Source organism: Dama dama, chromosome 21 (genome assembly GCF_033118175.1).
Source record: "Dama dama isolate Ldn47 chromosome 21, ASM3311817v1, whole genome shotgun sequence".
In the NCBI taxonomy this organism is placed as follows: Eukaryota; Metazoa; Chordata; class Mammalia; order Artiodactyla; family Cervidae; genus Dama; species Dama dama.
This window is the reverse complement of record NC_083701.1, coordinates 27,813,226-27,839,625: the sequence shown is the minus strand read 5'-3', so window position 1 is coordinate 27,839,625 and position 26,400 is coordinate 27,813,226. Positions and strand designations below refer to the sequence as shown.

The following is a 26,400-nucleotide window of genomic DNA, read 5'->3' as shown; positions in this document are numbered from 1 at the left end:
ATTGTTAAAAGCAGACTACCAAGAAGGGGAGTCAGTGAGATTCCTTGTCTCCACTGGTTCAGATGGACTGTAGTTTATCCTCAGTTAATATCCAGTTATGCTGTTTTTTCTGCCAGCCTCACTTCAGCCATGAATTTCTAGATTCAACACTTAAAAACAAGTTACCTCACTGTGATCATATTAATTCAATCTTACACAGGGAATAAAATTACAGCTAAATTAATGAACTCAAAATAGGTCACCAACTTAAAACATAAATCTGTGAAATATTTCATGAAATTAAAGCCACATTTTGTGACAGGACAAGAAAAATTTAAACGTAAAAATCGTTCTTTGTATTGTGGCCTCCTCTCTCCCCACATTGTGTATCTGCATTAGGCATTGACCAGATCTCTGTATTAAAAGGCAGGGACATCACTTTTCCAACAAAGGTCCCTATAGTCAAAGTTATGGTTTTTCCAGTAGTCATATACAGATGTGAGAGTTGCACAATAAAGAAGGCTGAGCACTGAAGAATTGATGCTTTCAAATTGTGGTGCTGGAGAAGACTCTTGAGAGTCCCTTGGACAGCAAGGAGATCAAACCAGTTAATCCTAAAGGAAATCAACCCTGCCTATTCATTGGAAGGACTAATGCTGAAGATGAAGCTCCAACACTCTGGCCACCTGATCTCAAGAGTCAACTCATTGGAAAACACTCAGATTCTGGGAAAGATTGAAGGCAGGAGGAGAAGAGCAACAGAGGATGAAATGGTTGGATGGCATTTGATTGAGCAAATTCCATAAGATGGTGAAGAACAAGGAAGACTTCCATGAGATAGTGAGGAACAAGGAAGACTGGAGTGCTGCAGTCCATAGGGTTGCAAAGAGTCAGACACGACTTAGTAACTAAACAACAGATGCCTCCCATGGGCAGGAATACTTGCTTAGCCATAATGAGCAACATTCTCCCAGCATCAACAAGACAACTCTTTAAAAGATAACATTCCTTTTGGATCTTGTAAGGGGTCATATAACCCACCATGATAATACAAATTTGGATTATGTAAACCCAATAATACATCACTTGATGTACAGCTCTCTGTATCAAAAAGCTTATATAACTGTGCCTTTGACAGTAGGCACATTTCTCAGAGCTTTTGGAGATGCTCTTCCTGGGTTATAATCCTCAAATCTGGCTTAAATAAAAATTTTCAATTCTTTCTTTAATGTACTGATTAATTTTCATTGACAGTTTGAAAAGAAGATAATCATCAGTATCTAGGGCTAGCAAAGAATTCTTAGACTTGACAGGAGAAGTATTATCCATAAGAAGAAAAAACTGACAAATTGGATCTCATCAAAATTAAAAACATTTGCTGTTACAGAGTGTTAAGAGGATGACGAGACAAATTACATACTGGAAAAAATTTGCAAGCCACATATCTGGCAAAAGATAGTATCAAGAATTTACAAAAAATTCTCAGAGCTTAACATCAGAAATTCCAATAAATCCAATCAGAAAATGGACAAAAGACATGGAGAGATATTTCACCAATGGCAAATAAGCAAATGAGAAGATATTCAGCAGCATTAGCCACTAAGGATGTGCAAATTAAAACCACAATGAGATCTCACTATACAACCTTCCAGAATGGTTAAAATAAGTAACTGTGACAAGACCAAATGTTAGTGACTATACAGAGAAACTAGATCATTCAAGCATTGATAGTGGGGAGTAAAATCATACAGTCGTGCTACAAAATAGTTTGACAGTTTTACATGAAACTACAGATGTAACTATCAAATGATCCAACAACTACACACCTGGACATCTATCCCAGAAAGATGTCATATTGAAAGGAATGATAAGAAATAAAAACATATTCACAAGTACCTGTACACAAAAGTCCATAGCAGCTTCACTCATGATAGCCAAGGATTGGAAACAGCCTGGATGTCTGTCATTGTGTGAATGGTTAAACAGTCTGGCACATCCATATCATGGAATAAATATTCAGCAGGAAAAAACAGTCAACTATTGATACATGTTAACAACGTGGATGAATCTCCAGAGAATTATGCTTGATGAAAAGTTATGTACTGGGTGATTCCATTTATATAACATTCTTGAAACAAACAAAAAAAATGACAAACAGGTAAGTGGTTTCTAGACATTAACAAAATCACTGCAGGTGGTGACTGCAGCCATGAAATTAAAAGACGCTTACTCCTTGGAAGGAAAGTTATGACCAACCTAGACAACATATTAAAAAGCAAAAACATCACTTTGCCAACAAAGGTTCATCTATTCAAAGCTTTGGTTTTTCCAGTAGTCATGTATGGATTTGAGAGTTGGACTATAAAGTAAGCTGAGCACCGAAGAATTGATGCTTTTGAACTGTAGTGCTGGAGAAGACTCTTGAGAGTCCTTTGGACTGCAAGGAGATCCAACCAGTCAATCTGAAAGGAAATCAGTCCTGAATATTCATTGGAAGGACTGATGCTGAAGCCGAAACTCCACTACTTTGGCCAGCTGATGCAAAGAACTGACTCATTGGAAAAGACTCTGATCCTGGGAAATACTGAAGGCAGGAGGAGAAGGGGACAATAGAAGATGAAATGGTTTGATGGCATCACTGACTTGATGGCCATGAGTTTGAGCAAGCTCTGGGAGTTGGTGATGGACAGGGAGGCCTGGTGTGCTGCAGTCCATGGAGTCGCAGAGAGTTGGACACGATTGAGCGGCTGAACTGAACTGAACTAAGACATTAACAATGAGAGGGAAGTATGTATGTCTATAAAAGGTGCCATGGGTGATCTTGTGGTGATGGAATTACTCTTTATTTTGATTGGACCAATGTGAATATCTCAGTTGTGACATTGTACAATAGTTTTGCAAGATGCAACCTCTGGAGGCAACTGGGCAAAGCTCTTTCTGCATTATTGCTTACAATTCTATTGAATCTACAATTGTCTTAAAAGAAAAAATTAATAAAATGTGGTTTTCAAAGGGTATTTATTATGTAGTCGTGTTCTTATTATAACATGTGAAATAGCAAAATATGAAATATTTTAAGTAATGACAAATTTAGAGTATATCTCTTTTATATCTGTGCTAAGTTGTGTATATACTATATACACGTGCCTACACATAAACAAAATCTACATATATGTCGAGTTTAACAAATGGGAATACTGAAATACAAGTGGTAGAAGGGAGAAAGACTTGTTTCTTCATTCTAATTCAGGATATTTTTAAGTTTTTAAAAAATGTTTATATATTACAATCAGCAACAACAAAAATAAATCAGCTTAAGTCATGGCCACCCATTTAACTCATATTGGGTTGCCCAAAAAGTTCATTCCGGATTTTCTATAAGACATTACAGGAAAACCCAAACAAACTTTTTGGTCCAACCCAATACTTCCAAACTTCAGACCTTTTCTAGCAGAGAATCAGAAGAAACGGGAATTTACTGACAATCTGGATCTGATATTAAATAAATTATCCTTTCCCACTCTCCAAACTGATGACTTTTATAATTAATGGGCTAACTTAACTGCAAATCTTCAAGTCAGTAATATTAATTAAAAAGAAGACATGCAAATGACCTTCCGAAAAGGACTTATCTCTTAATTTGCCCACAAATGAGCACTTGCGATTACTTCTTAATCAATACCAGGAAGCTGGCTAGAATTAATGCCAGGCCTCTGAGTTTCAGCCACTTTTAAGAGCACTCAAGACCACCGCACACAGACTGTTCAAGGCTGGCCCTATATTATCCTTTAATTTACCTGACCTTTCAGGCAGTGAGTGAATTTAAGGCCTTTATAGTCTTGGCCTGAGTAACTGGCAACTTTCATTACTTTAATCATTGACCAAAAACTTTGGGAAATGTCAGCCTTTTCTATGCCATTGTTTAATATGTTAATAAGATCATTACTATCTGCCTTTGCTGAGAAGGGGTCTGATACATAAAAAGTGGTAGGAGGCTGGAGGCGGATGGGGATGAATAAAACTTTATTTTTATTTCCCAAAAAATTAGAGTTAACTTCCTCACTGTCTTCCTTCTTGCATTAGTTGTAACATAAATGTAGTTGTAGCAGTTCTCTAAGAATCTATATGTGTGCATGCGTGCTCAGTCGTGTCTGACTCTTTGCAACCCCATGCACCTAATAGGCTCCTCTGTCCATGGGATTTCCCAGGCAAAAATACTGGAGTGGATTGCCATTTCCTCCTCCAGGGTATCTTCCCAACCCAGGGATTGAACCCACATCTCCTTCATTTGCAGGCGGAATCTTTACCACCTGGGAAACCCTAAGAATCAATACTAAGAGGCAAAACGCATTGGCTTCTTATGTCAGATCTGAGTTGAAAGTCATCATAGAAGGTGAAAATCAAATATACTCCAAATGACCCCTGGCATCCCTTACATTGATTGACCACAAAGACTTGCTAATACACTTTGTCTATAACACATCCCTGTGAGAAATGGATGTTTCCTGACATATCAGTAAACAAAGGAGGTCACAGTCATCAGCAATTGCAGCCACTTCCCATGATGAGCACTGAGGAAACTCAGGATGTGAAAACCCAGGAAACCGGCCTCAGAACCTGAGGTGCACATCAAAGGAATGACTTCAGTGAGCCCAGACTCTTGCATCTTCTTACACAGAAATGCGCTGAATTCCTTAACTTGGGATATCTGGCTTTCTTTCATTAAAAATCATCTTTTGGCATCCAGACTGCCTGCCATTTGTTACAAAACTTCTATATAACCTGACTCCTCCTCTCGCCTCCTCGAAGCAGTTCCCTCAGGGTTACTAGAGATGCTGCCTCCTGGACTTAAGTCCTAAAATTCCCACAGAATGAAACATAACTCTCAAATTTTAGGCTGTGAAAAAATTTTAAGTCCACACCTGCAGTTCTTCCTTTCAGGGCTAGCCTTAGGTTAGTTCACTTGCTTTCTCAAGGATGTTCAGTGTTTTTTTTTTTTTTTTTCCACATCTTAAGCATTTTTTAAGTGGCTTTTGGCAGGAAAGAAACTCTTTGCCTATTCTGTTGGTTCTTTCCATTGACCAAAGGAGTAGAAATGAGGACTAAGTAATTAATAGATGACCAGAGCTCTTCCCTAACTTTCTCTTCAGCAATCTCAAAAACAAACTGTGGATAAGATAGCATCTAAAGAAAGCTCAGGAGCAGTCCACAGGCCTCCACACAGACTGGACACAGGGGATGGTGACAATTCTGATCCCCCATCTCAGTGATTACCTGGAATTACTTCCTTTCTTCCCTTGAGAATTTTCATGGTCGAACACTGAGTCCACTGTCTCCCCACCCCCACCCCCCTAGACTACCAGCATTCTGATTAAAAGCAGTTTTTCTTTCTAACTTTTGCCAGTATTGATTTTTTTTAAGTGGCAAGCAGCCAGACCTGGTTCGGTAACACTTTTACCAATTTTACAACAGTTAGAAAGACCCTTAAAAACACTGGTATGTATTTTCAATATGTTTTGCCTGTATGTATCAGCTGTTCCAGGCTTGAACGTTTCCATTCCCTTGAAAATATAAGTGACTCAGTGCAGGAATTGCCAAGTTGAGTTCAGCTAATGTAGATAAATATTTGCATCTATCTGATGGCAGCACAGCAGCTGTCCACTGCCTCATCTTCTCATGAGATCACTGGTTACAGTTTCCTGCCAACTCAGTATAGGGTTTCTCCAAGTTGGAGCCTGAGGTCTAACAAGCAACATTAGAACCAAATCAGAATGCTTATTAGGGGCTTCCCAGGTAGCTCAAGTGGTAAAGAATCCACTTGCCAATGTAGGAGACAAGGGTTCTATCTCTGAGTGGGGAAGATCCCCTAGAGTAGGAAATGGCCACACACTCCGGTATTCTTGCCTGGGAAATCCCATGGACAGAGGAGCCTGGTGGGCTACAGTCCAAGAGGTGGCAAAGAGTCAGACACAATTGAGCATGCACACACAGTATAGCAACACACACATACAGAACCTTTATTAATTCAACAGCCCTACTGTAGAAAAAAAGTGTAGTGTATCTAGTTTATTGCTTGCCTTTTTTTCTAATGAAGGGAAAAGTGATGCAAGATAAATAAGTGGGAAAAATACTGAATAAAATAAAAATAAATAAGTGGAAAAAATCTAAAAAGACAAGCCACCACAATCAATTCTACACTGGAAGTGGGGCAATCACAATAACGATGCCTGTTTTCAGAGACAGCTGGATGGAACAGTAGCTCTTACCTGGCTCAGTTCTTAGCTACATCCTCCTCGCCTTGCTCACAGCTGGGTTGACCGCTCAAGCAGCTTCTGGATTCCAAGAGGTCATTTCAATGCTTCCAACTCCACACGTGACTCACACCCCTGACAACGTTCATGGATATTGGTCTGACATTCTACATTTGACTCTCCCTTTAGCCACGAATATAGTGTGTGTTCACAGACTTAACTTCTCAGAGACGTGATACCCTGGTCTTCAGAACGGGATGAAGGGGGCGCCAGGCAGGACTAAACTTGGTGACATGGCTGGAGCTCTTGTCTATCGCAAAGGCTCCTTGGCAGGCATGAGGATGAGACTAATCAATGAGATATGGGCTTCCCTGGTGACTCAGCAGGGAAAGAATCTGCCTGCAACGCAGAAGACCCAGGTTCGATCCCTGCATGGGGAAGATCCTCTGGAGAAGGGAAAGGCAACCCATTCCAGTATTCTTGCCTGGAGAATCCCATGGGCAGAGGAGCCCAAGGGAGTGGGCTACAGTCCACGGGGTCACAAAGAGTCAGACACAACTGAAGCTACTTAACACACACAGTCTGGTCTCAGCTCTTTGGACAGAGTTTTGTTTCTTCATAAATCTCCCATGTCTCAGGCTTTCAGGCTGCTTCCGTAGGAACACTCCTCAGTGGTGGAGAAGGAAGGTGTGAAGAGTAACACGTTTGCCCCAGTTTTTCTTTGTTTTCTTCCATTTTGTGATTCTTTTTATACACCAGAAGAAACTGTCAATAATGGATGTGATCTTAGTCTCAGAGATGGCAGCCTGGGATTAAAAACTATATTTGCCAGACATCAGTTGTCTGACCAGGAATAAATTATTTATCTTCTCTAAACCTTGCATTTTCTTATCAGTTAAGGCGAAAGACCACTTCCTTTGGAAGACTGATGGCAGGGTGAAATAAGCACCCTCTGGGAACTTGCCTGGTAACCCAGAAAACCCTCAAACCCTTGCTTCCTTTGTTTCTTTTCCCCTGGTTTCTGCCCTCTGTACTGTCTTTCTCATTCTGAATGAACCCTAGCACCTAGTGTCAGGGTCCTTCGAAAGTTCTTTTCTCAGTGGGATAGTAATTAAAAAGTGTGGTATATAATAAAAATATATATATACTTGGTATTTGTCAGTTCCTGGAACAGAGATTCTATTTATTCATTTATTTTTCATTTATTTTTATTCAAACAGAGATTCAAAAACCTTTGGGATTTCCTGAGATAAGAGTGTCTTTTGTTGTTCACAAGGAGCCCCTTTCGATCTTACCTGAGTTTAAGTTAAAGAGGTTACTCTTAGGAGACAAAAGTCCTAGATAGCTTCAGGGAGAGAGCTGGTTGCTGAAGAAAGCAACCACACAATTAGAAGGTTGGAACTTTCAACCCCACTCCCTCTGGGGAGGAGCCTGTGTGCATGCTAAATCACTTCAGTTGTGTATGACTCTTTGAGACCCCATGGACTGCAGCACGCCAGGCTTCCCTGTCCTTCACCATCTCCCAGAGTTTGCTCAAACTCACATCCATTGAGCCAGTGATGCCATCCAACCATCTCATCCTCTGTCGCCCCGTTCCCCTCCTACCCTCCACCTTTCCCAGCATCAGGGTCTTTCCAATGAGTTGACTCTTCGAATCATGTGGCCCAAGTATTGCAGCTTCAGCTTCAGCATCAGTTCTCCCAATGAATATTCAGAGTTGGTTTCCTTTAGGACTGACTGGTATGATCTCCTTGCTGTCTAAGGGACTCTCAAGAGTCTTCTCCAGCACCACAGTTCAAAAGTACCGATTTTTCTGCACTAAGCTTTATATATGGCCCAACTCTCACATCCATACGTGACTACTGGAAAAACCATAGCTTTGACGAGATGGACCTTTGTCGGCAAATTGATGTCTCTGCTTTGTAATATGCTGTCTTGATTTGTCATAGCTTTTCTTCCAAGAAGCAAGCATCTTTTAATTTCATAGCTGCAGTCACTGTCCACAGTGATTCTGGAGCCCAAGAAAACAAAGTCTGTCACTGTTTCCATTTTTCCCCATCTAAATTGGACTCATAAGCATGCTCTGGAAGCGGAACTCCTCTGTATGCAGGGGACATACTGTACTATCTCCTCTGCCACTGCCACCACTCTAATCCAAGCCACCTTTATTTCTTACCTAGATCACCAGAATCATCTGTCTATGGGTCCTCTTGCTTCTATTCTTGTTTCCCACATGACAGCCACACCAAAGTTGATCCCGTCATTCTCCTTCACTCAAACTTCTATTGGGTTCCCATTACATTGAGGATAGATCCAAATCCTTACCATGGCCCATGAAGTTCCTACAGGATCTCACCCCTACTTAGCTCTCCACACTCACAGCATGTTGGGGACAGCACAGCATCCCTGCTGTTTCTGGTACACACCGAGCATCCTTCTATCTCGGGGATCTGGCATTTTCCTGTATCTTGGCATGGCCAGCTCCTGTCTGCCACTTGGGCCTCTTAATTCCATCTTCCCATGAAGTCACCCTCTATTCCCTTATTCTGCCTTTTTTTTTTTCCCCTCTTGATAGCACTTAACACAGGATATCACATCATGGATTTATTTGGTTATATATTATGTCTCTTTCACTACAATAAAAGCTCCATGAGAGCAGGTCCTTTTCATCCCCCAGTTGTATTCTCAGCACCTACAATAATACCTGGCACAGAGAAGATGCTCAATGAATTTGTTGCATTAAAATGTCTGACTCCAATGCAGAGAAAAGAAAATACTTAAGACAATTGGAGCTTCTTTTAAAGAAAATTCCTTTAAAAGATTATCCCTTGAAAAACATGTAGAAAATGAACATTTCCAGTAAGAATTATGCCTCTGGCACATTTACACCAGCATTATTTCCCACCTTACAAGACTGACAAAGTGTTTTGATGACTGATGTCATGTTTTGTAAAACCCCTTTAGCTACTTGAAGGAAAACACAAAATAAATGCAAAGTAATAATAAACCACCTCTCTGGTATTCATAATGTACATGAGGTTTTTGATGATTTAGTGAAACATAAAGTAGGGGGTTTCTAAAGGTAAGGTAATAGATCAAGCCAAAATCATTACAGTCTGATCCAAGCAGCAAGGGGCCTTAGTGAGTAAACCCATCTTGATTTAAACCTTGGAAATTCATATCCTGATGTCTTTCAACAATGGTGATAGCCTTCTATATTCAAGGCATTCTGTTAGCTGTTACCATTATTATACTCCAATCTAATCTTTAGTCAAACAGATAAAACCTTGATTTTATTGGCTACAACACAGCTATCTCTTAATAAGCCAATATTTCCCCCCTTCTGAAAGTGTGTATATACATATATATGTATATATATATATGGACAGAGGAGTCTAGCAGGCTACAAAGACTGCAAACCATGGGTTGCAAAGAGTTGGACATAACTGCAGCAACTGAGCGTGAGTGCACACACACACACACACACACACACATCACACTAAAATACCATAGACAAAGAATGAACAAGGAAACTGTGTGATTTAAATAGTCACTCAAGGCCAAGACAGTGTAAGTAATTAAAAGCTTACATCTGTTTGCCAGGAGTGTTTTTCTATTGCCTTATGTGTCAAGACAGTAGGTCTGCTGAGTCAAGGAAGAGCTGTGTTAGTCTTTAATGTAATATTTTAGAAGTTGCCCGTTCATGTGAACTTTAATTTTATTGATTTTTTTTTTTTAAATTAAGAAAAAATCTCTCTGGGTAAAGCCAGAGTTGTGGCTTAATACTAATATTTGTTGTTGCTCTTCCCTTCTGTGGCCATCCCTGAAGCGCCAGCAGCCAAAATGAAGTTCAATCCCTTTGTGACTTCTGACCGAAGCAAGAATCGAAAAAGGCATTTCAATGTGCCTTCCCACATTCGCAGGAAAATTATGTCTTCTCCTCTTTCTAAAGAGCTAAGACAGACGCACAACGTTCGATCCATGCCCATCTGAAAGGATGATGAAGTTCAGGTTGTACGAGGGCACTACAAAGGGCAGCAAATTGGCAAAGTAGCCCAGGCTTACAGGAAGAAATACGGCATCTACATTGAACGAGTGCAGCGGGAGAAGGCCAATGGCACAACTGTCCATGTGGGCATTCACCCCAGCAAGGTGGTTATCACCAGACTGAAACTGGACAAAGACTGCAAAAAGATCCTCGAATGTAAAGCCAAATCTCGCCAAGTAGCAAAGGAAAAGGGCAAACATAAGGAAGAAACAATTGAGAAGATGCAGGAATAAAGTCATCTTGTCTACAGCTTTTATTAAAAACTGTTAAAATGAAAAAACAAATAATAATATTTGTTGTTGTTCAGTCGCTCAGTTGTGTCCAACTCACTGCAACCCCATGGACTGCAGCACGCCAGGCTTTCCTGTCCTTTACCATCTCCCGGAGTTTGCTCAAACTCATGTGTATTGAGTGGATGATATCATCCAACCATCTCATCCTCTGTCGCCCCCTTCTCCTCCTGCCCTCAATCTTTGCCAGCATCAGAGTCTTTTCAATGAGTCAAAATGATAAATTTCTAGAATTCTATATTTTGCTTTTAATATCTGATATATCTGATAAAAATTAGTTTATCGAAAGGTCATCTTGTTTTCTCCTTTTGGGAAAAACATGGGGGACATGATTAAAGAAAACGCAAAAGCTTCCATTCATTTGTAAAGAAGTTTATAAATCTCATCAGAAGGGCAAATAGAGAAAAAGTTTAAAGCAGAGGAAAGAAGGTATTTGTCTTAGTTTTCAGACTGACTTCATTACTAACAATGGCACACATAGAGACTCAACTTGTCTCTTGTCTGGTAAACTAAATTAATTTAAAAATATAGTTACTATTGGCATCTATGATTTCAAAAGAGGAATTATGATTATAGCCCCGATTTGCAGCATTTAAGCTTGCTAGGAATTCTTGGAGAAGTTGATAACATAAATACTGGGAATAAATTTAAAAGTATAACAAAAGTCCATTTTTGGGGTACAGTTCCAAAAATGATCAATCCTAGGCTATACTTTGTCATATTTCAATTATGAGATGCTATACTTGATGCATATTCTTCCTATTGAAGTCACCCCCAGGATACTTAATGGTATCAAATTACATCAAGTGCTAAGGCTTCCTTCATTTTACTTTTTTACAAATTCAAATATGAAGAAATCATCATTGCTGACTCAATCCCAAAAGGGAAAAGAAGTGGAAAGAAATTACACTAATAAAAATGGGATTTCCCTTTAATCAGCTTCTTATGAAGAATAGCAAAGTAAACTTCCGATGCAGGATGAAAGTGATCACACCCCCGAGATGGCACAGGACTAAAGAAGTATATGGCCAATGACTTCCTCCTCTGAGAAACAAAGCCCATCACCATGCTTTCTCAGGGACAAGTGCATCACTGGGTGATGCAAAGATGCTTAATGGTCCCAGGGCAGATGCATCGCCCTTTCTGACAGCGCTCATTTGCATATGCACGGTTAATCCCAGCAGGAGGTGTGCATTCAGGGGTCCCCCAGGACAGAAATACAGAGGCTCTCAGGTAAAAGCAGTTCTTCATAAACTTTATAACCTCATTCCAAAACTCCAGTTGTCAGTGAACAGCTTTCCAGATTGACATCTTAAATCAAGGAAATGTCACACGTGTACAGTAACTGGCCTAATCTTTTCTGTAAATTGCTGCCTGCGGTTTTCAAAAACATAGTAAATTGCTGGCAATTGACAATGTGTCTCCCTGCATGGCTAACTTCACTTCTGCACAGTTAACAAATCAGTCTTAAATTATTCATCAGATCACCCAATGTCTAGGCTCTTCTGACTGCCATTGATTTCAGGGACCAGTAGCCTGCATGCCTTTTATACTAAAGTGAAACACACACCATGTTCTGGGCATATAAAATTAATTGCATGTAGGAAATAACAACTATCCTTTGTCTCAGGATCTCACTTAAGAGTGAGGGCAGCTTACTACACAATCAGTGCTTCTGCTGTTCTCTGCTGCCTCGAAGCAGGACAGAGCCTTGTCGCAAACTAATACTTAAAATAGCCTTAATGCCCCTGATAATTCAAATACACAGAGGAAGTGTTTTCTCTATTAATTCTACAATTAAGGACAAGTGCAAAATGATGAACTATATGTGCAAACTAAAACACAGATGGTCCATGCAGAAATGATGCCATCAAGCCATTGCATTTTTGTTCTAGAAACAGGGTCAAATTAACTCTCCAGACATCTTGACCAAATTGAATTTTGGTTGCTAAAATGAGTGTGGGGATAGAGTGCTTGTTCTGAAAGGACTCTTTAACTCAATGCCATTTTTCTTTTGGCGGCACACAGAGGATTTTGCTGGAAGCATGTTTGTCCTTCTTTGAAATACTTTTTGAATCACTGACTGGCTCTAAGTTAAACAGTGCAGTTGTGCAAGGAAATAGCCTCATATCTGAGGATCATATTTGTCTATTTAGGGCTTCCCTGATGGCTCAGTGGGTAAAGAATCTACAGGCAATGCAGGAGACACAGGAGACTCTTGTTCGATCCCTGAGTCAGGAAGATCCCCTGGAGTAGGAAATGGCAACCCACTCCAGTATTCTTGTCTGGAGAATCCCATGGATTGAGGAGCCTGGTGGGCTACAGTCTAAAGGGCAAAAAAGAATCGAATATGACTAAGAAGCTAAACACACAGTACATATGCTACAGTCTGTGAACCATTCATTCATTTTGTCTGTTGATGCTCAGGAAAATTAACTCCAGACCATCTCAAAAGGAGACCCAGCATTCTGGCATTTTCTCCCAGCTGTGCCTAAACAGATCATTTTCAGGCCACTGGTAGTCAGAATCTATAACCCGAAAGCTCCCTTGTGGTCCTTACATGACCACCTTCTAAGGGAGTGACCTTGGCTCCGATTCATATAACCCTATGGAGTTCTCTCTCCAATATATGCTGGCCAGAGGAGAGTATGGGAAAAGGGTACAGGATGGAGGTGGGCAGACTGACAAAATTCATTATAGGAAGTTGAAAACAAATAGCAGCTCAAAGCACTTTTCTCTCCAATGGTAGGTCAATCACAGCATTTGTGTCTGTGAAGGTCAGCATGGCACTTGTTCTTTCCTGAGGGTGTACAATCCTCATCCCATCTTCCTTAGGAAACCCTACCTGATCCTGGTGATACTGTCTTCCTTGTTCAATGGTATCAGAGTCCTTTCCAATTCATTATCCTAATACTGGTTACATTTTCTTGCTATTACTCATTTAATATCTTTCCTATGATATAGAATATTTTATGAGGCAGAAATAGGATGGAGCCTTAGTGCCTGGCACAGGGCTTTGGGCCAAGTAAATGCTTAGTAAAACTGTCTGTACAATCGTACATGATTGGTTGGGTATTTTATTTTTACCTGCATATTTCAAGTCCTCCCAAAGTGGTTGAAACACATTTTCTAATCTGAAAGAAATCTGTGTGGGAAATTCAGGGCTAATATAAAATCTCCATGGAGTAAGGGTCCAAGGCTCCTTTTTCCTTTGTACGCAATTATTCTCATGCATGGCTGATATCCCTAAGGTTACCTCATGGTCTAAGATGGCTGGCTCCTTTCCAGTAGCAGAATAGGGGCCCTCAAAGAAGTTTATGTCCTAATTCTTAGAGCCTGTGGGTGTGGTACCTGATATAATTGACATGGGCTTCCCTGCTGACTCAGACAGTAAAGAATCTGCTTGCAAGGCAGGAGACCTGAGTTTGATCCCTGGGTTGGATAGATCTTCTGGAGGAGGAAAGGGCAACCCACTCCAGTATTCTTGCCTGGAAAATCCCATGGACAGAGGAACCTGGTGGACTACAGCCCAAAGGATCTCATAGAGTTGGATGCAATTGAAGCGACTTAGCATGCATGCAGGGAAGAATTAGCCCATGTGGAGACCATCACATCAGCGGTGGCCATGACCAGTGACTGGAATAGACTAAGGCTAGCAGGAGGTCAGGATCTCTGCAAACCTCACCATCAGCTCAAGGTTGGCTGTGGAAGCTGACTATGTCCTCTTTTCTCCCTGAGGGGTCGAGTCAAGGGAAGGGAAGAGAGAGAGGTGACCAAGGCCTTAGGCATGCTAGCTTCACTGAGGGGAGAACAGGTTTGAACCAGACAGGAGACTAATTATCCATGACCAGACTTGTATACAGAATCTGTTACCCAATGTAATAAGGAATGGGAATAGGGTAAGAGACAGAACAGCTGGGAGATGGCTTATTCAAAGAAGCACAGCCATTTCATGACTATAATCCACTGAGCTGAGATAATAGCCCAGTTATTCAATGATATTTGCATAGGCTTTGTTCAGTAACTCTTATTTTGCAGCAATAAATAGAGCTGCTCTTGATCAAATAATACATCCATCTGCTCTTTTGACAAAAATATTTGAACTTCTACAGAAGGGTACAAGGTTATCACACAAACTTGTGGTTAAAAACTCCAAACACCGCCCAGGCTGTAGCAATGACTTAGTTATTGTAGTTTCTATTCGTCATTGGACTATAACATAGCGGCAAATTGGATTTTTTGAGCAAAGGGTTTCAGAATGTTTGTACTTGATGAAATCTATGAAAATACAATACTGAGTTTAGACGTGCTTATAATTTTCTTTACTGTGGAAAAGAAGCTACGGGGGAAACAATTATCTTACCACACAAAGAATGCCAAAGATGTTGTTTTCAGAAGTAATGTTTATTTAGACCCAGACCAAGGGAAAAAGTATAGTTTAAGTCCGTTGGAATATGAAATGCATAACTATATTTACACTGCCTTGCTAGTTTTTTAAAAAATATAAAATAATTGCATCACTTAGGGAAAGGACTGTATAGGAAACAAAAAATAAACATTTACAAGTTTTGGGGCTTCATTTTGATTTAATGCCCAGAAGCAGATTGGGATGGTTCTTCCTTTATAAATTTTTAATAACTGGATAGATGTTTACCGCCACCTCAATCGCCCCTTTCTGCGTCAATGTTATAAACAAAAATACTCTTTCAGGACATCATGATAAGTATATACCAGTATATTAGTTCAGAACCTGAAATAGTTTGTTATTCTAGTAAACTGAAAGTTTATGCATTTTTCAAAGATTCTTATTGGTATAGATATGCTATTCATCTCATGAAACAGTAAAATATCATTCTTATAGTTTAAAATGTAGGTATAGTTTTGCCATGTTTCTAGGATGCTATTCCTATATCATTTGCTGATATAATATTATTCTCAAATAAAGATGTTTTGTATCCTAGCTTCAGTCCTCCATAAACATCACATTTCAAGATTCTTTTTGAAAAATATTCAAGGAGGAAGAAATTCAAAGGAAAGGATAAATCCAAGTTTAATACTTATTACTAGATTCAGTAAGTTGTATTTATTTAAAGAAAGATATATACTACGTCTTTAGGGGCTTCCCAGCTGTCTCAGTGGTAAAGAATCTATTTGCCAATGTAGGAGATGCAGGAGATGCAAGTTTGATCCCTGGGTTGGGAAGATCCCCTGGTGGAGGACATGGCAACCCATTTCAGTATTCTTGCCTGGGAAATTCCATGGACAGAGGATTCCGTCAAGGTACAGTCCATGGGGTGGCAGAGTCAGACATGACTGCATGACTGAGCCTGCATGCACATATACTGTGTACCAATGATCTTGTTTGAAACTGCCCACAGAAAAAGAATTCTTTAGAGACATAAAAGTATTTAGAATGCTTATTAAAAATAATGGAGGGGCTGTACGCAGCTGAAGGGGAGAGACAGTTCTGTTTCCTATGCAATAACTTCGACATGGAACTCTGAATTGTCTAAAAGTTTCCTACTTGAATGTGCCTGACCAAACCAAAGTTAGTGGAAGAATTCATCCTTGAAGGAAAATGAATCTTGATGAAGAGAGAGATTTTTCTCGGTAAGTATAGAGGAACAATTCAGGCTGGGTAATAAGAATGAACCTTGAAAAAGAAGGATGATGTCATTGACCCTGCCAGACTCCTCAGGTGAAATATTCGACTGAAGAATCTCACGAGAGAAGAGAACCCTTGTGAGTGAATGGTGACGATTTAAGTCAAAAGAGGACAAGAAAGTGCTATTATTGCCATTTTGAGAAATGGCTTAAATTTCTTTAAGAATCAAAATATCCACAGATCAGGTACTATGGGAAACATGCAGCCGTTGAGACAGGATATAGAGAAACAAATATAGCTAGTTTTTCTTTTATGCGAAGGCAACGTGAACACAGGTACGGAGGAGCTATCGGGAGGGTTCATCTGTTTCCCTTTCAGGTTTCTTCCTAAATTTTAGGAGACTCTTGATCAAAGCTCATGGTTAATAAAAGTCTTCAGAGAATTTCCTCATATTCATTTTTTACATCTAAATTATGCTCATGCACAGTAGCTCACAATCAGAATTCTAGGAAATGTAACACTGAAAATTCTCTAGGATCAGTAACGAGTAAATTACATACATTTTTCAGGAAACGCCAGTTAGAAGAAATACTAACCTAAAGTTTCTACAATTTGGAGTAATGGAAAAGATGTCTTAAGGCATCAGATTAATTTTGGAGGGATTAAAAACAAATACAACAAATATAGTTTATCTTTCAGTATCTTTAAATGTAACAAATGAGATGGGTTTTCATATTTGCATTCTGAATGGATGCCTAGGAAGAAAAATATGATTTCAAGTCTTGCGACTTCCAAAGAAGCAGCAATAACTTATTAATTGTACCCTTGGTGATCTTAAAGTACAGCATGAAAAACTGCCTTGGAGACTCCAAAGACGCATAAAGCTCCTCCCGGGGGAGCAGGAGAGACAGCAGCAGAATCTAGCTGCAGAAGTATTTCAAAAATGCTATTTACATGTTGAAGGAAAGGGTTTAATTAATCGTATTACAGCTGTGAAGTTAATATGCAGATCTGAGGTCCTAGCACAAGGGACTGTTACATACTTTTTAAACAAGTCACTCAATCCTACATATTCCCCTTTTACAGCTCTTGCATAGTAATAAATATATGTCCCACAGGTTTGCAGAATGAGGATCAAGATGTCTGTTAATTTCTCACTAATAATAAAGATGATGATGTTGATGGCAATTATAAGAACCACTTTTTACTGAAACCTCACAATATTCCAAGATCCTAAGTTCTTTGTATGAATTACAAACAATTTCAACAACCTGGCATGCTGTAGCCCATGGGGTCGCAAAGAGTCAGACATGACGTAGCGACTAAACAACAACAACAATAAAAATAATGCTGTGGTTTTTTCCTCATTTTGCAGAAAAGGAAACTAAAGTAGATTATCAAAGTACAGGCACTTTTGGTCACCTACCCACAGTCATCCCCAATCTCACCATACAGGCACACATTTCCTAAAACAGTACACCCATTTCCTTCAAGTTCTAGAATTCATGGAGAATGTCCAGGGAGACCCTCAGGACCACGGACAAAAGCATGATGCGAAGCAAAAGGAAAATCTGAAGGTTGTGATCAAGAGTCCCCATAAGAGGCCAGAGGTATGATCCCTCATGGTCAGCAAGTACACTATTAGTTTACAAGAATGGTTCAGTAGTGCCTGTCATTGGAATAACACCCAAATCCATAAAGATGTTGTGAGAATTAAGCTGAATCTGGTGTTTGGAGAAAGATTCACCACTTTACAATAGACATTTTGGGCAAAAATCAAAGTAGAGTGAGGCTTTTATTAATCTACCCAAGTATATAATTCCAAGAAATGACTTCATGAACTAGAAGGAGAGGGAGGACTCTGGAGAGTTAGTATTTAAAGATGCACATGTGAACAAGGATTATTTTATGAAATGGGGTACAACCTGGGAAAATGGCAGAGGTGCCTGGGTTTTTCAAGGGTCCTCAATGCTACTCTAGTTTTCAGAATAGATTCCCAACAGACTGGAATTGAGATTCACCTGTGGCTAGCCAGGGAGCAATTACCAGCCTTTGAAACAGGAAATAGAGATCAACAAAAAACCTTTGGGCCTTTTGGAATCGTCTATCTTTTTAATGATCTAGAATACTTGGTGGGCTGCTTAATGGCATTTGCATGGGTCATAAAATGAGTAACTGGGATCGTATACCCACTTGTTAACTCTGAACCCAAAGAAATGAGGGGGAAAACCCTTGATGTTTTTCAAGGATTCATATTGAAATTCATGTGAAATTCACATTCACATCATTCGCATTGATGTTAGAAAACCAGTTACAGGAAACAGTTCACAAAGGTCATCTTGGGCAGTAGAGGGAAATCAACTTTTGTGGGACAAATCACTGATCCTATTATTTTAATTTTAAAAAATTTTTAAAAATCACATCACATTTGAAGCTTACCTGAGTCACCATATTTGGTAACAATGCTAAACACCAAACAGGCACTGATTACTATCATTACTGGTGATGCTGGTCCTGTTTTTATATTTCACAGAGACTTTTGGGACTCAACGATTTGCCTAAGGGCCCATGGTTTAAAAGTGCTATAGACAAGATTTGAATGAAAGGCTTATGATTTGACATTTAGTCTTTTTCAACACACTATGATGCCAATTCCATAGAACAAATTTCTTCTGGTCTAATTTATTCCAAACCAGTTAACAGAGAAGAAAATAAAATATGATTTCCATCCAGTGAAATAAAAACATGATTTAAAATGACCATTCAAATCAAGAAACAGACAATGTTATGGGTTGAAAAATGCTATGCTTAACTTATTATTAACAATTATTTTATTCATAATATTTGCATTTTAAAATTACTTTATAATCTGCATGTTACAGATGATAACTGAGCACTGATTTAAGTCCTTTTTTCTGTCTTAGAAATTAGTGGTGAAATGCAATTAATAGCATAAATACTAAAGGTAGATGTTGGTGCATTTCTATGTAACTCAGTTTTAGGAATGTAATTTCTGGTTCCTGAATACATTTGCCAACGTGAGAAAATGATGACAAGTTCTAATTATAAAATTATTATAGTGTAGAACAATCAACTCTGAAGGTTCTAGAGAAAACCCTTCAGGGATCTTTGCTGCTTAGCTACATCAAAAATTCTTTATTACCCTATGGACTTCAGTGGAGCCTAACAACTCTAAAAGCCTCTGTGCTGGTCAAGGCAAATGTTTCTAAGATCTAAACCATAAATGCTACTTAAAGAAAATCTGACATTATTATGCAACAACAGAATAAGTTGGTACAAAGATAGTTGAAAACAAGAAACCTAGAAAAATAGGTTAAAACTTTCTTATTCTTTTTGTAATTATACTGTTAAGTTTCTTCTCTACGATTTCAAATGACAACTGCACTAGTTTATGAGAAAAATACTTAAGAAACATAACGAGAAGTTTAACCTAAGGTGCTCTTCCATTTGGGTGGTAATCAAAAGAGGGTTCTGCGAGAGTCAAAATGAAAATTGTGTGCTTTGCTGACATGAGTTCTAGACAGACAGAAATAACATTTGTTTCATGTTGCATAAAGACAACTCTGATCAGGATTCACAGAGGAGTCACCACACTGATGTACATAGTTGTTAGTAAACATATGCTCCCTTTAAATATAATGAGTATTTCCTTCTCTGTCAAACTTCTTTCTCAGAATCAATATTCAAGCAAAGATGGCAACTTGCTATTCATATCTGTTACATTTACGTTTTGGTCAATCCCTTTCCCCACTTTAAACCCAAGAATGTTTAAAGCCATTTTTTCACTTAACATTTGGCATTTGTGGTCACTGGGATGAGAGGCTTGAAGCTGAGTCCCACTGCAGCTTAGCAAGCTAACTTATAAGACTATTGTTTTGGAGTTTCACTGTTATTAACATGCTCCCAAGGTCATTCTTTTCTGAATGATATCCAAACTCTTTTTTGAATAGTATTCCATTTGTAACATTGTTTTGATTACTATATATACTTAGTATTCCATTTGTAATGCTGCTTAGGTTACTGTTTATGTGCATATATATTAGTATGCCATTTGTAATGTTGCTCTGATTACTATACATACTTAGTATTCCATTTGTAATGCTGCTTAAATTACTATATATGTGCATATATATTAGTATTCCATTTTTAATGTTATTTAGATTGTTAAATATATTTAGTATTCCATTTGTAATATATGTACACTGTATAGATGTATATATATTAGTATTCCATTTGTAATGTTACTTAGATTATTTATTAGTGTACTCTTTTTAAAAGTGTACTTTAAAACCATCATGAACTTACCTTAGAGAGCCCACCTACTTCCAAATAGAAGCAGATAATGAACACATTCCAGGTGACCCAGAGGGCAGTCCATACCGTATACTGGAAAGAAAGGGTGGGGAGGGGGGAGAAAAAGAAGAAAAATGTGGAGATGAAGGGAATGTATATTCAATAAGTCGATAATAAAAATGTCAATAAATCTGTCTTCTGGGATGAAACAGGGCATGCTCAGAAAAGAGTGCTCCTTATGGGGTCCCCTAAGATTTCTAGAAATTAAAAATCCAATAGTTTCTACTGCTTTCAGTAGATGTCAATAAAACTAGATTTATTTTGAAAGTGCTTTGCTGGCTTGCAGATGCAAGTGAAATCCAAGTGCTGATTTTATTTCTGTTTTCTGAGTACTAACTTTTCCAAGGGATACAAATATGCAAATTTTCTGTGGGCTATCTAGTCAGCTAGTCTGTCGTGTTCAACTTTTTGTGACCCATGGACTGTAGCCCACCAGGATCTTCTGTCCATGGGATTCTCTAGGCAAGAATACTGGAGTGGGTTGCCATTCCCTCCTCTAGGGGATCTTCCCAATCCAGGGATCAAACCTGGGTCTCCCTCATTGCAGGCAGATTCTTTACCACCTCAGGGACCAGGGAAGCCCATCTAATCAGCCAGCTAGCTTTTAGTTATAATTTTAAATCATCACGGTTTTAGGAATATTAGTCAAAACCCTTCACTTCCTATCACTGAATGAGAATCATGTGGGAAAATGGATATGTGGAGTAAAATTAACCAACTTTCAACTGTTGGACTATTTTACTGAATGGAATATATGCCCCTAATATAATGATAGGCTATAACATGAGCATGTAAAATATTTTTTAAAAGCATAGAAATTAATAACTAGGATTAAGGATGAGCAAATAAGCAACATATTTCAATAATGGGGAAATACCTTCCAATTACATCCCCAAACTCTAAACATGCCAGCCTTATTGATTAATTGGGTTTATGAATGTATCATGTATTAGGAAATGTCTTTCTCAAGAGTATTAGTCAGATGGAATTAAGGTAACCTCAGATCAAGACTCATCAAAGGAGATGGTCTTAGGGTTCAATTCATCCAGTCACTTTCTTTCTCTTTTTTTAATTTTTAATTTTTAATTGGAGGATACTTGCTTTACAATGTTGTGCTGGTTTCTGCTGCACAACAACGTGAATCCGCTGTAAGTACACACACGCCCTCCCTCTCAAGCCTCCCCCCACTCACCCCCCATCCTACCCTTCTAGGTCGCCATAGAGCACTGCGCTGAGCTCCCTGCGATACACAGCACCTCCGCACGAGCTGTTTACACACGGGCGTGCATATATGTCAACGCCACTCTCCCACTTTGTCCCGCCCGCTTCTTCCCCCACTGTGTCCACAAGCCTGTTCTCTACATCTGCATCTTTATCCCTGCCCTGTATACAGACAGGTTCTTCTGCACCATTCTTCTAGATTTCATATACATGCATTGATATATGATACTTGTTTTTCTCTTTCTGCATCCAGTCACTTTCTCAAGCAGACAAAGACACTAAGATCTGGAAAACTGACATACAGGACAGCTTGAATGAGGAAGGAATTTGCCACAGCAGTACAATAAATACACCAAATACAATGGGCTGCTCACTAATTTTATTTTACTACAAAAATCTATGAATTCTTAACTAGACATACTAATTCAATTATTGCTTTCTACTGTTAAATCATGATAAATGGTGAAATAACTTATTGTTAATATTAAGCTAAGTATTAAAATAATTTATTAATACTAGTTTCTTCTATGCTCTGCCAAATAATAGACTCATGAATTTTAAACACTATAAAACAGCCATCTCCTTACTAGAAACCTTATCAGAAGCTTTTAAATTTTTTCTAAAATTCAATTTACATTTTTTATCTTTATCATTTATGATTTTTAAAGAGTAATACATTTATAATAATGAGTTAAGGCTCCAAAATCACTAGAACTGTAGAGGAGTTGGAAAATATGCCAAAAAGTTAACATCAGTTAAAATATACATTGAGGCTTTTGGTATTTGCAGATACTGTTGATCTGCTGATATTTTCTGTTAAAGAGCCTTCCAGTGTGAGCGGGTAGTAGATGTTTTCTTAAAAATGCACCAAATGCATTGAAATGCACTTTTCTGACCCACAAAATATTCTTGTGAATACTTAAAATAGCTAACCTACATCTTCAATGTATGCTTTTTGCAAACTGATAAAGTCATAAAACCACAACAAATTTTTAAAGATGTTACTAATAAGATGGCATCTGGTATCGGACATTTTTCATTCTACATAAGTCTAATTATGGAGATGATTGAGTAAAAGAGCAGTGCAGACCACTAAGTCATGAGAACAAATCTAGGGACAAAGGTTGAGGGGAGGACATAAAGTAAAGCAGGACTAAAGTAAGAAAATGAACCGAATTAACTGCAAAACCACACAGTTCTTAATTATTAGGACTGCAAACCTACACTCCAAGTATTCTTTTAGAAAAGTAAATCAACTCAGAGTTACAGCAAATGAATATTGAGGCAAATCTATTTAAAGTCAAAGTACAAACTTCCTGATCAAACTGTATTCTGATCCATCACAAGCTGTACTATTGATGTCACTTCTAAACACTCAAAATGATCAGGCTGAGTACTATAGATTCCAACTGTCAGCTCTGAAATTCCTAACAATAACAACAGTTATTACTGAGCTGCTTTCTATTGTTCCTTTCTAAGCACTTTACATAGATTAAGTCATTCAGTCATCACACTAAGACCAAGGTAGAGAGGTAGTTAGTGTCAGACTTGGGACAGGCACTCTGGCAAGAGCAGGAGTGCTTAGGCATCATATGACTCCAGATCTGGGGTGCTTAGGCATCAAATGATAAGCTTCATTGAAAAAAATTTTAGGAAAAGGACTACAGGTTAATTTGCAAGTTAACACTTCCCCAAATTTTCCATTTTATCAAATGAGCAATTCACCAATTTATCAAAAATTTACTTCATTCATATGTATCTTGTAACCAGTTATTTTTTTGAAATGATTTCCTTTTTATTTTGCTATTAATGTGTCATGCATTATACAGACATCAGGATTTTTAAAAGTAATATTGTAAGTTCCTTTATTCTAATATATTGGCCTGTTGAGAACAAAGAATATCTGTATGGTTGAATTTTGGATTGCTTTGAGATGGAAACTTCATACCTCAGTGTGCACCTGAGACCCAAATCTGTACATAAGGTAAAAAGGAAGGATTTCTAGTGGCACTAATAACACATCCAAAGGAATTTTGCTGAGGTAGAAAGTATTAGGACAACATGTGGTATAAGAGACTGGCTATCCTCCTTGTCATCTTTTTGATGAGGATTAATTTCTTTTTAGGGCTTCCCTGGTGGCTCAGTGGTAAAGAATCTGCCTGCTAATGGAGACACAGGTTTGATCCCTGGTCCCAGAAGATCACCTGGAGAAAGAAATTGTAACCCATTCCAGTATTCTTGCCTGGAAATCTCTTGGACAGAGGAGCCTAGTGGGCTAGAGTTCATGGGGTTGCAAAGAGTAAGCCACAATTTAGTAACTGAACAACAACAAACTTATTTATGCAATTGAAACTAGAATTTTAAAGAAAGAGATACATTCCATTTTTACCAAATATCTTTTGGTCATCACGGAGTATGCCTACAAACTCAGACAGTCACATAGATATACCTGCAGTATAGAAGACATAACTTCTCAAAGTAAAGAAAAAATTACTCTGCATAATTATTTATCCATCTATTTACCCGTCATCTTTATATAATCTATCAACTATTTATCTATCCTACTTTGCTTATGTTCAGTACACACACTTTAAATCCTAATTTAATTAGACAATGCCTATAAAGATGAAAAACCATTTATTTTGTTCTATGTGGCTTCCAGGATATTGCATAGTTTTATGAGGATATTTCAGGATTTTTTAATTGAAATGAACTTTAGAAGTCTCCCGGTATATTTTTTTTTCTCATTGAGCAATTAGTCTAAAACATAAATTATTTTTCACTTCCCTAGCTTGTTTTTCAATTACCAAGAAGACCATTCATTAATTCATTCACATGTGTATCAATTAGATATAGTAGTATACACAGCATGTTACACTTATTTTTTCAAAAGGATCTGTTTCTTGCTCACTCATTGTTCTAACAGTTTTTGGAGTTTAGTATTCATGTTCAAGGGAATTTAAATCTGAGACCATTGAATATGAGCCTAATATTCTTAACTGCCATTCTGAACAGTAACTCTGGTGGAAGATTTATGATGACATAGTAGGGATATTTCCCTGGGTACAGAGTACATGTTCATTCCGTCATGTCTGACTCTCTGTGACCCTTTGGACTATAGCCCGCCAGGCTCCTCTGTCCATGGGATCTCCTAGGCAAGAATACTGGAATGCATTGCCATTTCTTCCTCCCAGGTATTTTTCTGACCCAGGGATAGAACCCATGTCTCTTGTGTCTCCTGCATTGGCAGGCAGATTCTTTTCTTCTAGTGATGCAATCACTTGCATTGCAAGAAAATATTCACTAATTCTACTGAACACCATATATTTATTCAGGTTCAGTGAGCATTTTAGAGTGTGTTACTCCTCATTACAAATTCTTACATTTGCTTGGTATTTCTCACAACCGTCTTATACATATATGTAGCCTAAAATATTCCCCTCTAGAAAAGAGAACAAATTACTGAAGATAACTTTCAGTCAAATGTGGAGCACAGAATATTCCTTATTAAATTTTCCTACAATGGAGGGTATGCTGACCATGTATGTGATAGTTTGGAGCATGGGTTTGTCTCAAATTTATCTTCACAAAGTTGAGAAATATTTAGTAACATATAGTACACCAAAAACTAGGGGATAAGTATGAAATAAAGGTGTCTCAGATGGTAAAGAATCTGCCTGCAATGCAGGAAACCTGGGTTTGATCCTTGGGTTGGGAAGATCCCCTGGAAACAGGAACATCTACCACTCCAGTATTCTGGCCTGGAGAATTCCATGGACTGTGTAGTCCGTGGGGTTGCAAAGAGTCAGACATGACTGAACAACTTTCACTTCATTTCATGAATGCACATGCATTTATTACATCAGTTAAAACTAAATAGCTTTTTATCAGTTAGCAATAGTTATGGTTATAGTAAATAGTTATGGCTAGGAAGTTTGCTTTTTAGTGTTAGTGACACATGTGATTGAAATGATAGTTCATACACATTTACCTACCATCTAACATCAAGACCACAGGTCCTCCTCTATTGAAACTCATCTTAAATTTCCTTGTGAATCTTGGTTTCAGTTACACTAGGCATCTCACACTCACAGTCACATTGTTTGCTTTCATTGTAAACATTCACTGAGCCTTCTTCCCCAGAGATAATCATCTCAGTAATGAAGGCCAATACAGCCAAGCCATACTACATCAGAAAGAACAACTGAAATAATTTTCTTCTTCTCCTAACAGTTTTCCAGTGTTTTATGAAAAAACAAGTTAAAAATAAGACTTACCACCACAATATATCGAGGTCTGTACTGAATGGTCCCAAACAAACCCAATATGACGACGATTATATGTAGAAAATTGCCAAGAATGGGCGCCCACTGGAAGCCAAGGAAGTCAAAGATCTGCCTCTCTAATGCTGAGAGCTGCAACAAAGCAAAGAGTCCATGAGTATATAACCTGTGCACCATCAGACCACATTAATGTTGGCTTCGCAGTTGGAGAAGTCAATTTCAATTGTACTTATGGACACTGTTATCACTGAGATTGTGACACCCACTTCCTGTACTGCTTTATGCAACGTCTCTCAGAAAACATACTAAAATTACTTTGAATATCAGTACTTCAACTATAAATAGATTT

The 26,400-nt window shown here is 38.4% G+C and overlaps 1 protein-coding gene and 1 pseudogene across 1 annotated transcript in view; one reads left to right on the top strand and one right to left on the bottom strand.

The window, feature by feature from the left end:
• NKAIN3 (sodium/potassium transporting ATPase interacting 3) overlaps nucleotides 1-26,400 on the bottom strand; it is a 359,994-nt gene that overhangs the window by 217,417 nt on the left and 116,177 nt on the right. The window contains exons 4-5 of the mRNA XM_061122751.1: nucleotides 26,046-26,183; nucleotides 20,500-20,580 (exon numbers count right to left, since the gene is read on the bottom strand). Coding sequence (XP_060978734.1) covers nucleotides 20,500-20,580; nucleotides 26,046-26,183 — 219 coding nt within the window. The remainder of the gene's footprint in view (nucleotides 1-20,499; nucleotides 20,581-26,045; nucleotides 26,184-26,400) is intronic.
• Nucleotides 10,074-10,511, top strand: LOC133042299 (large ribosomal subunit protein uL24-like; annotated as a pseudogene).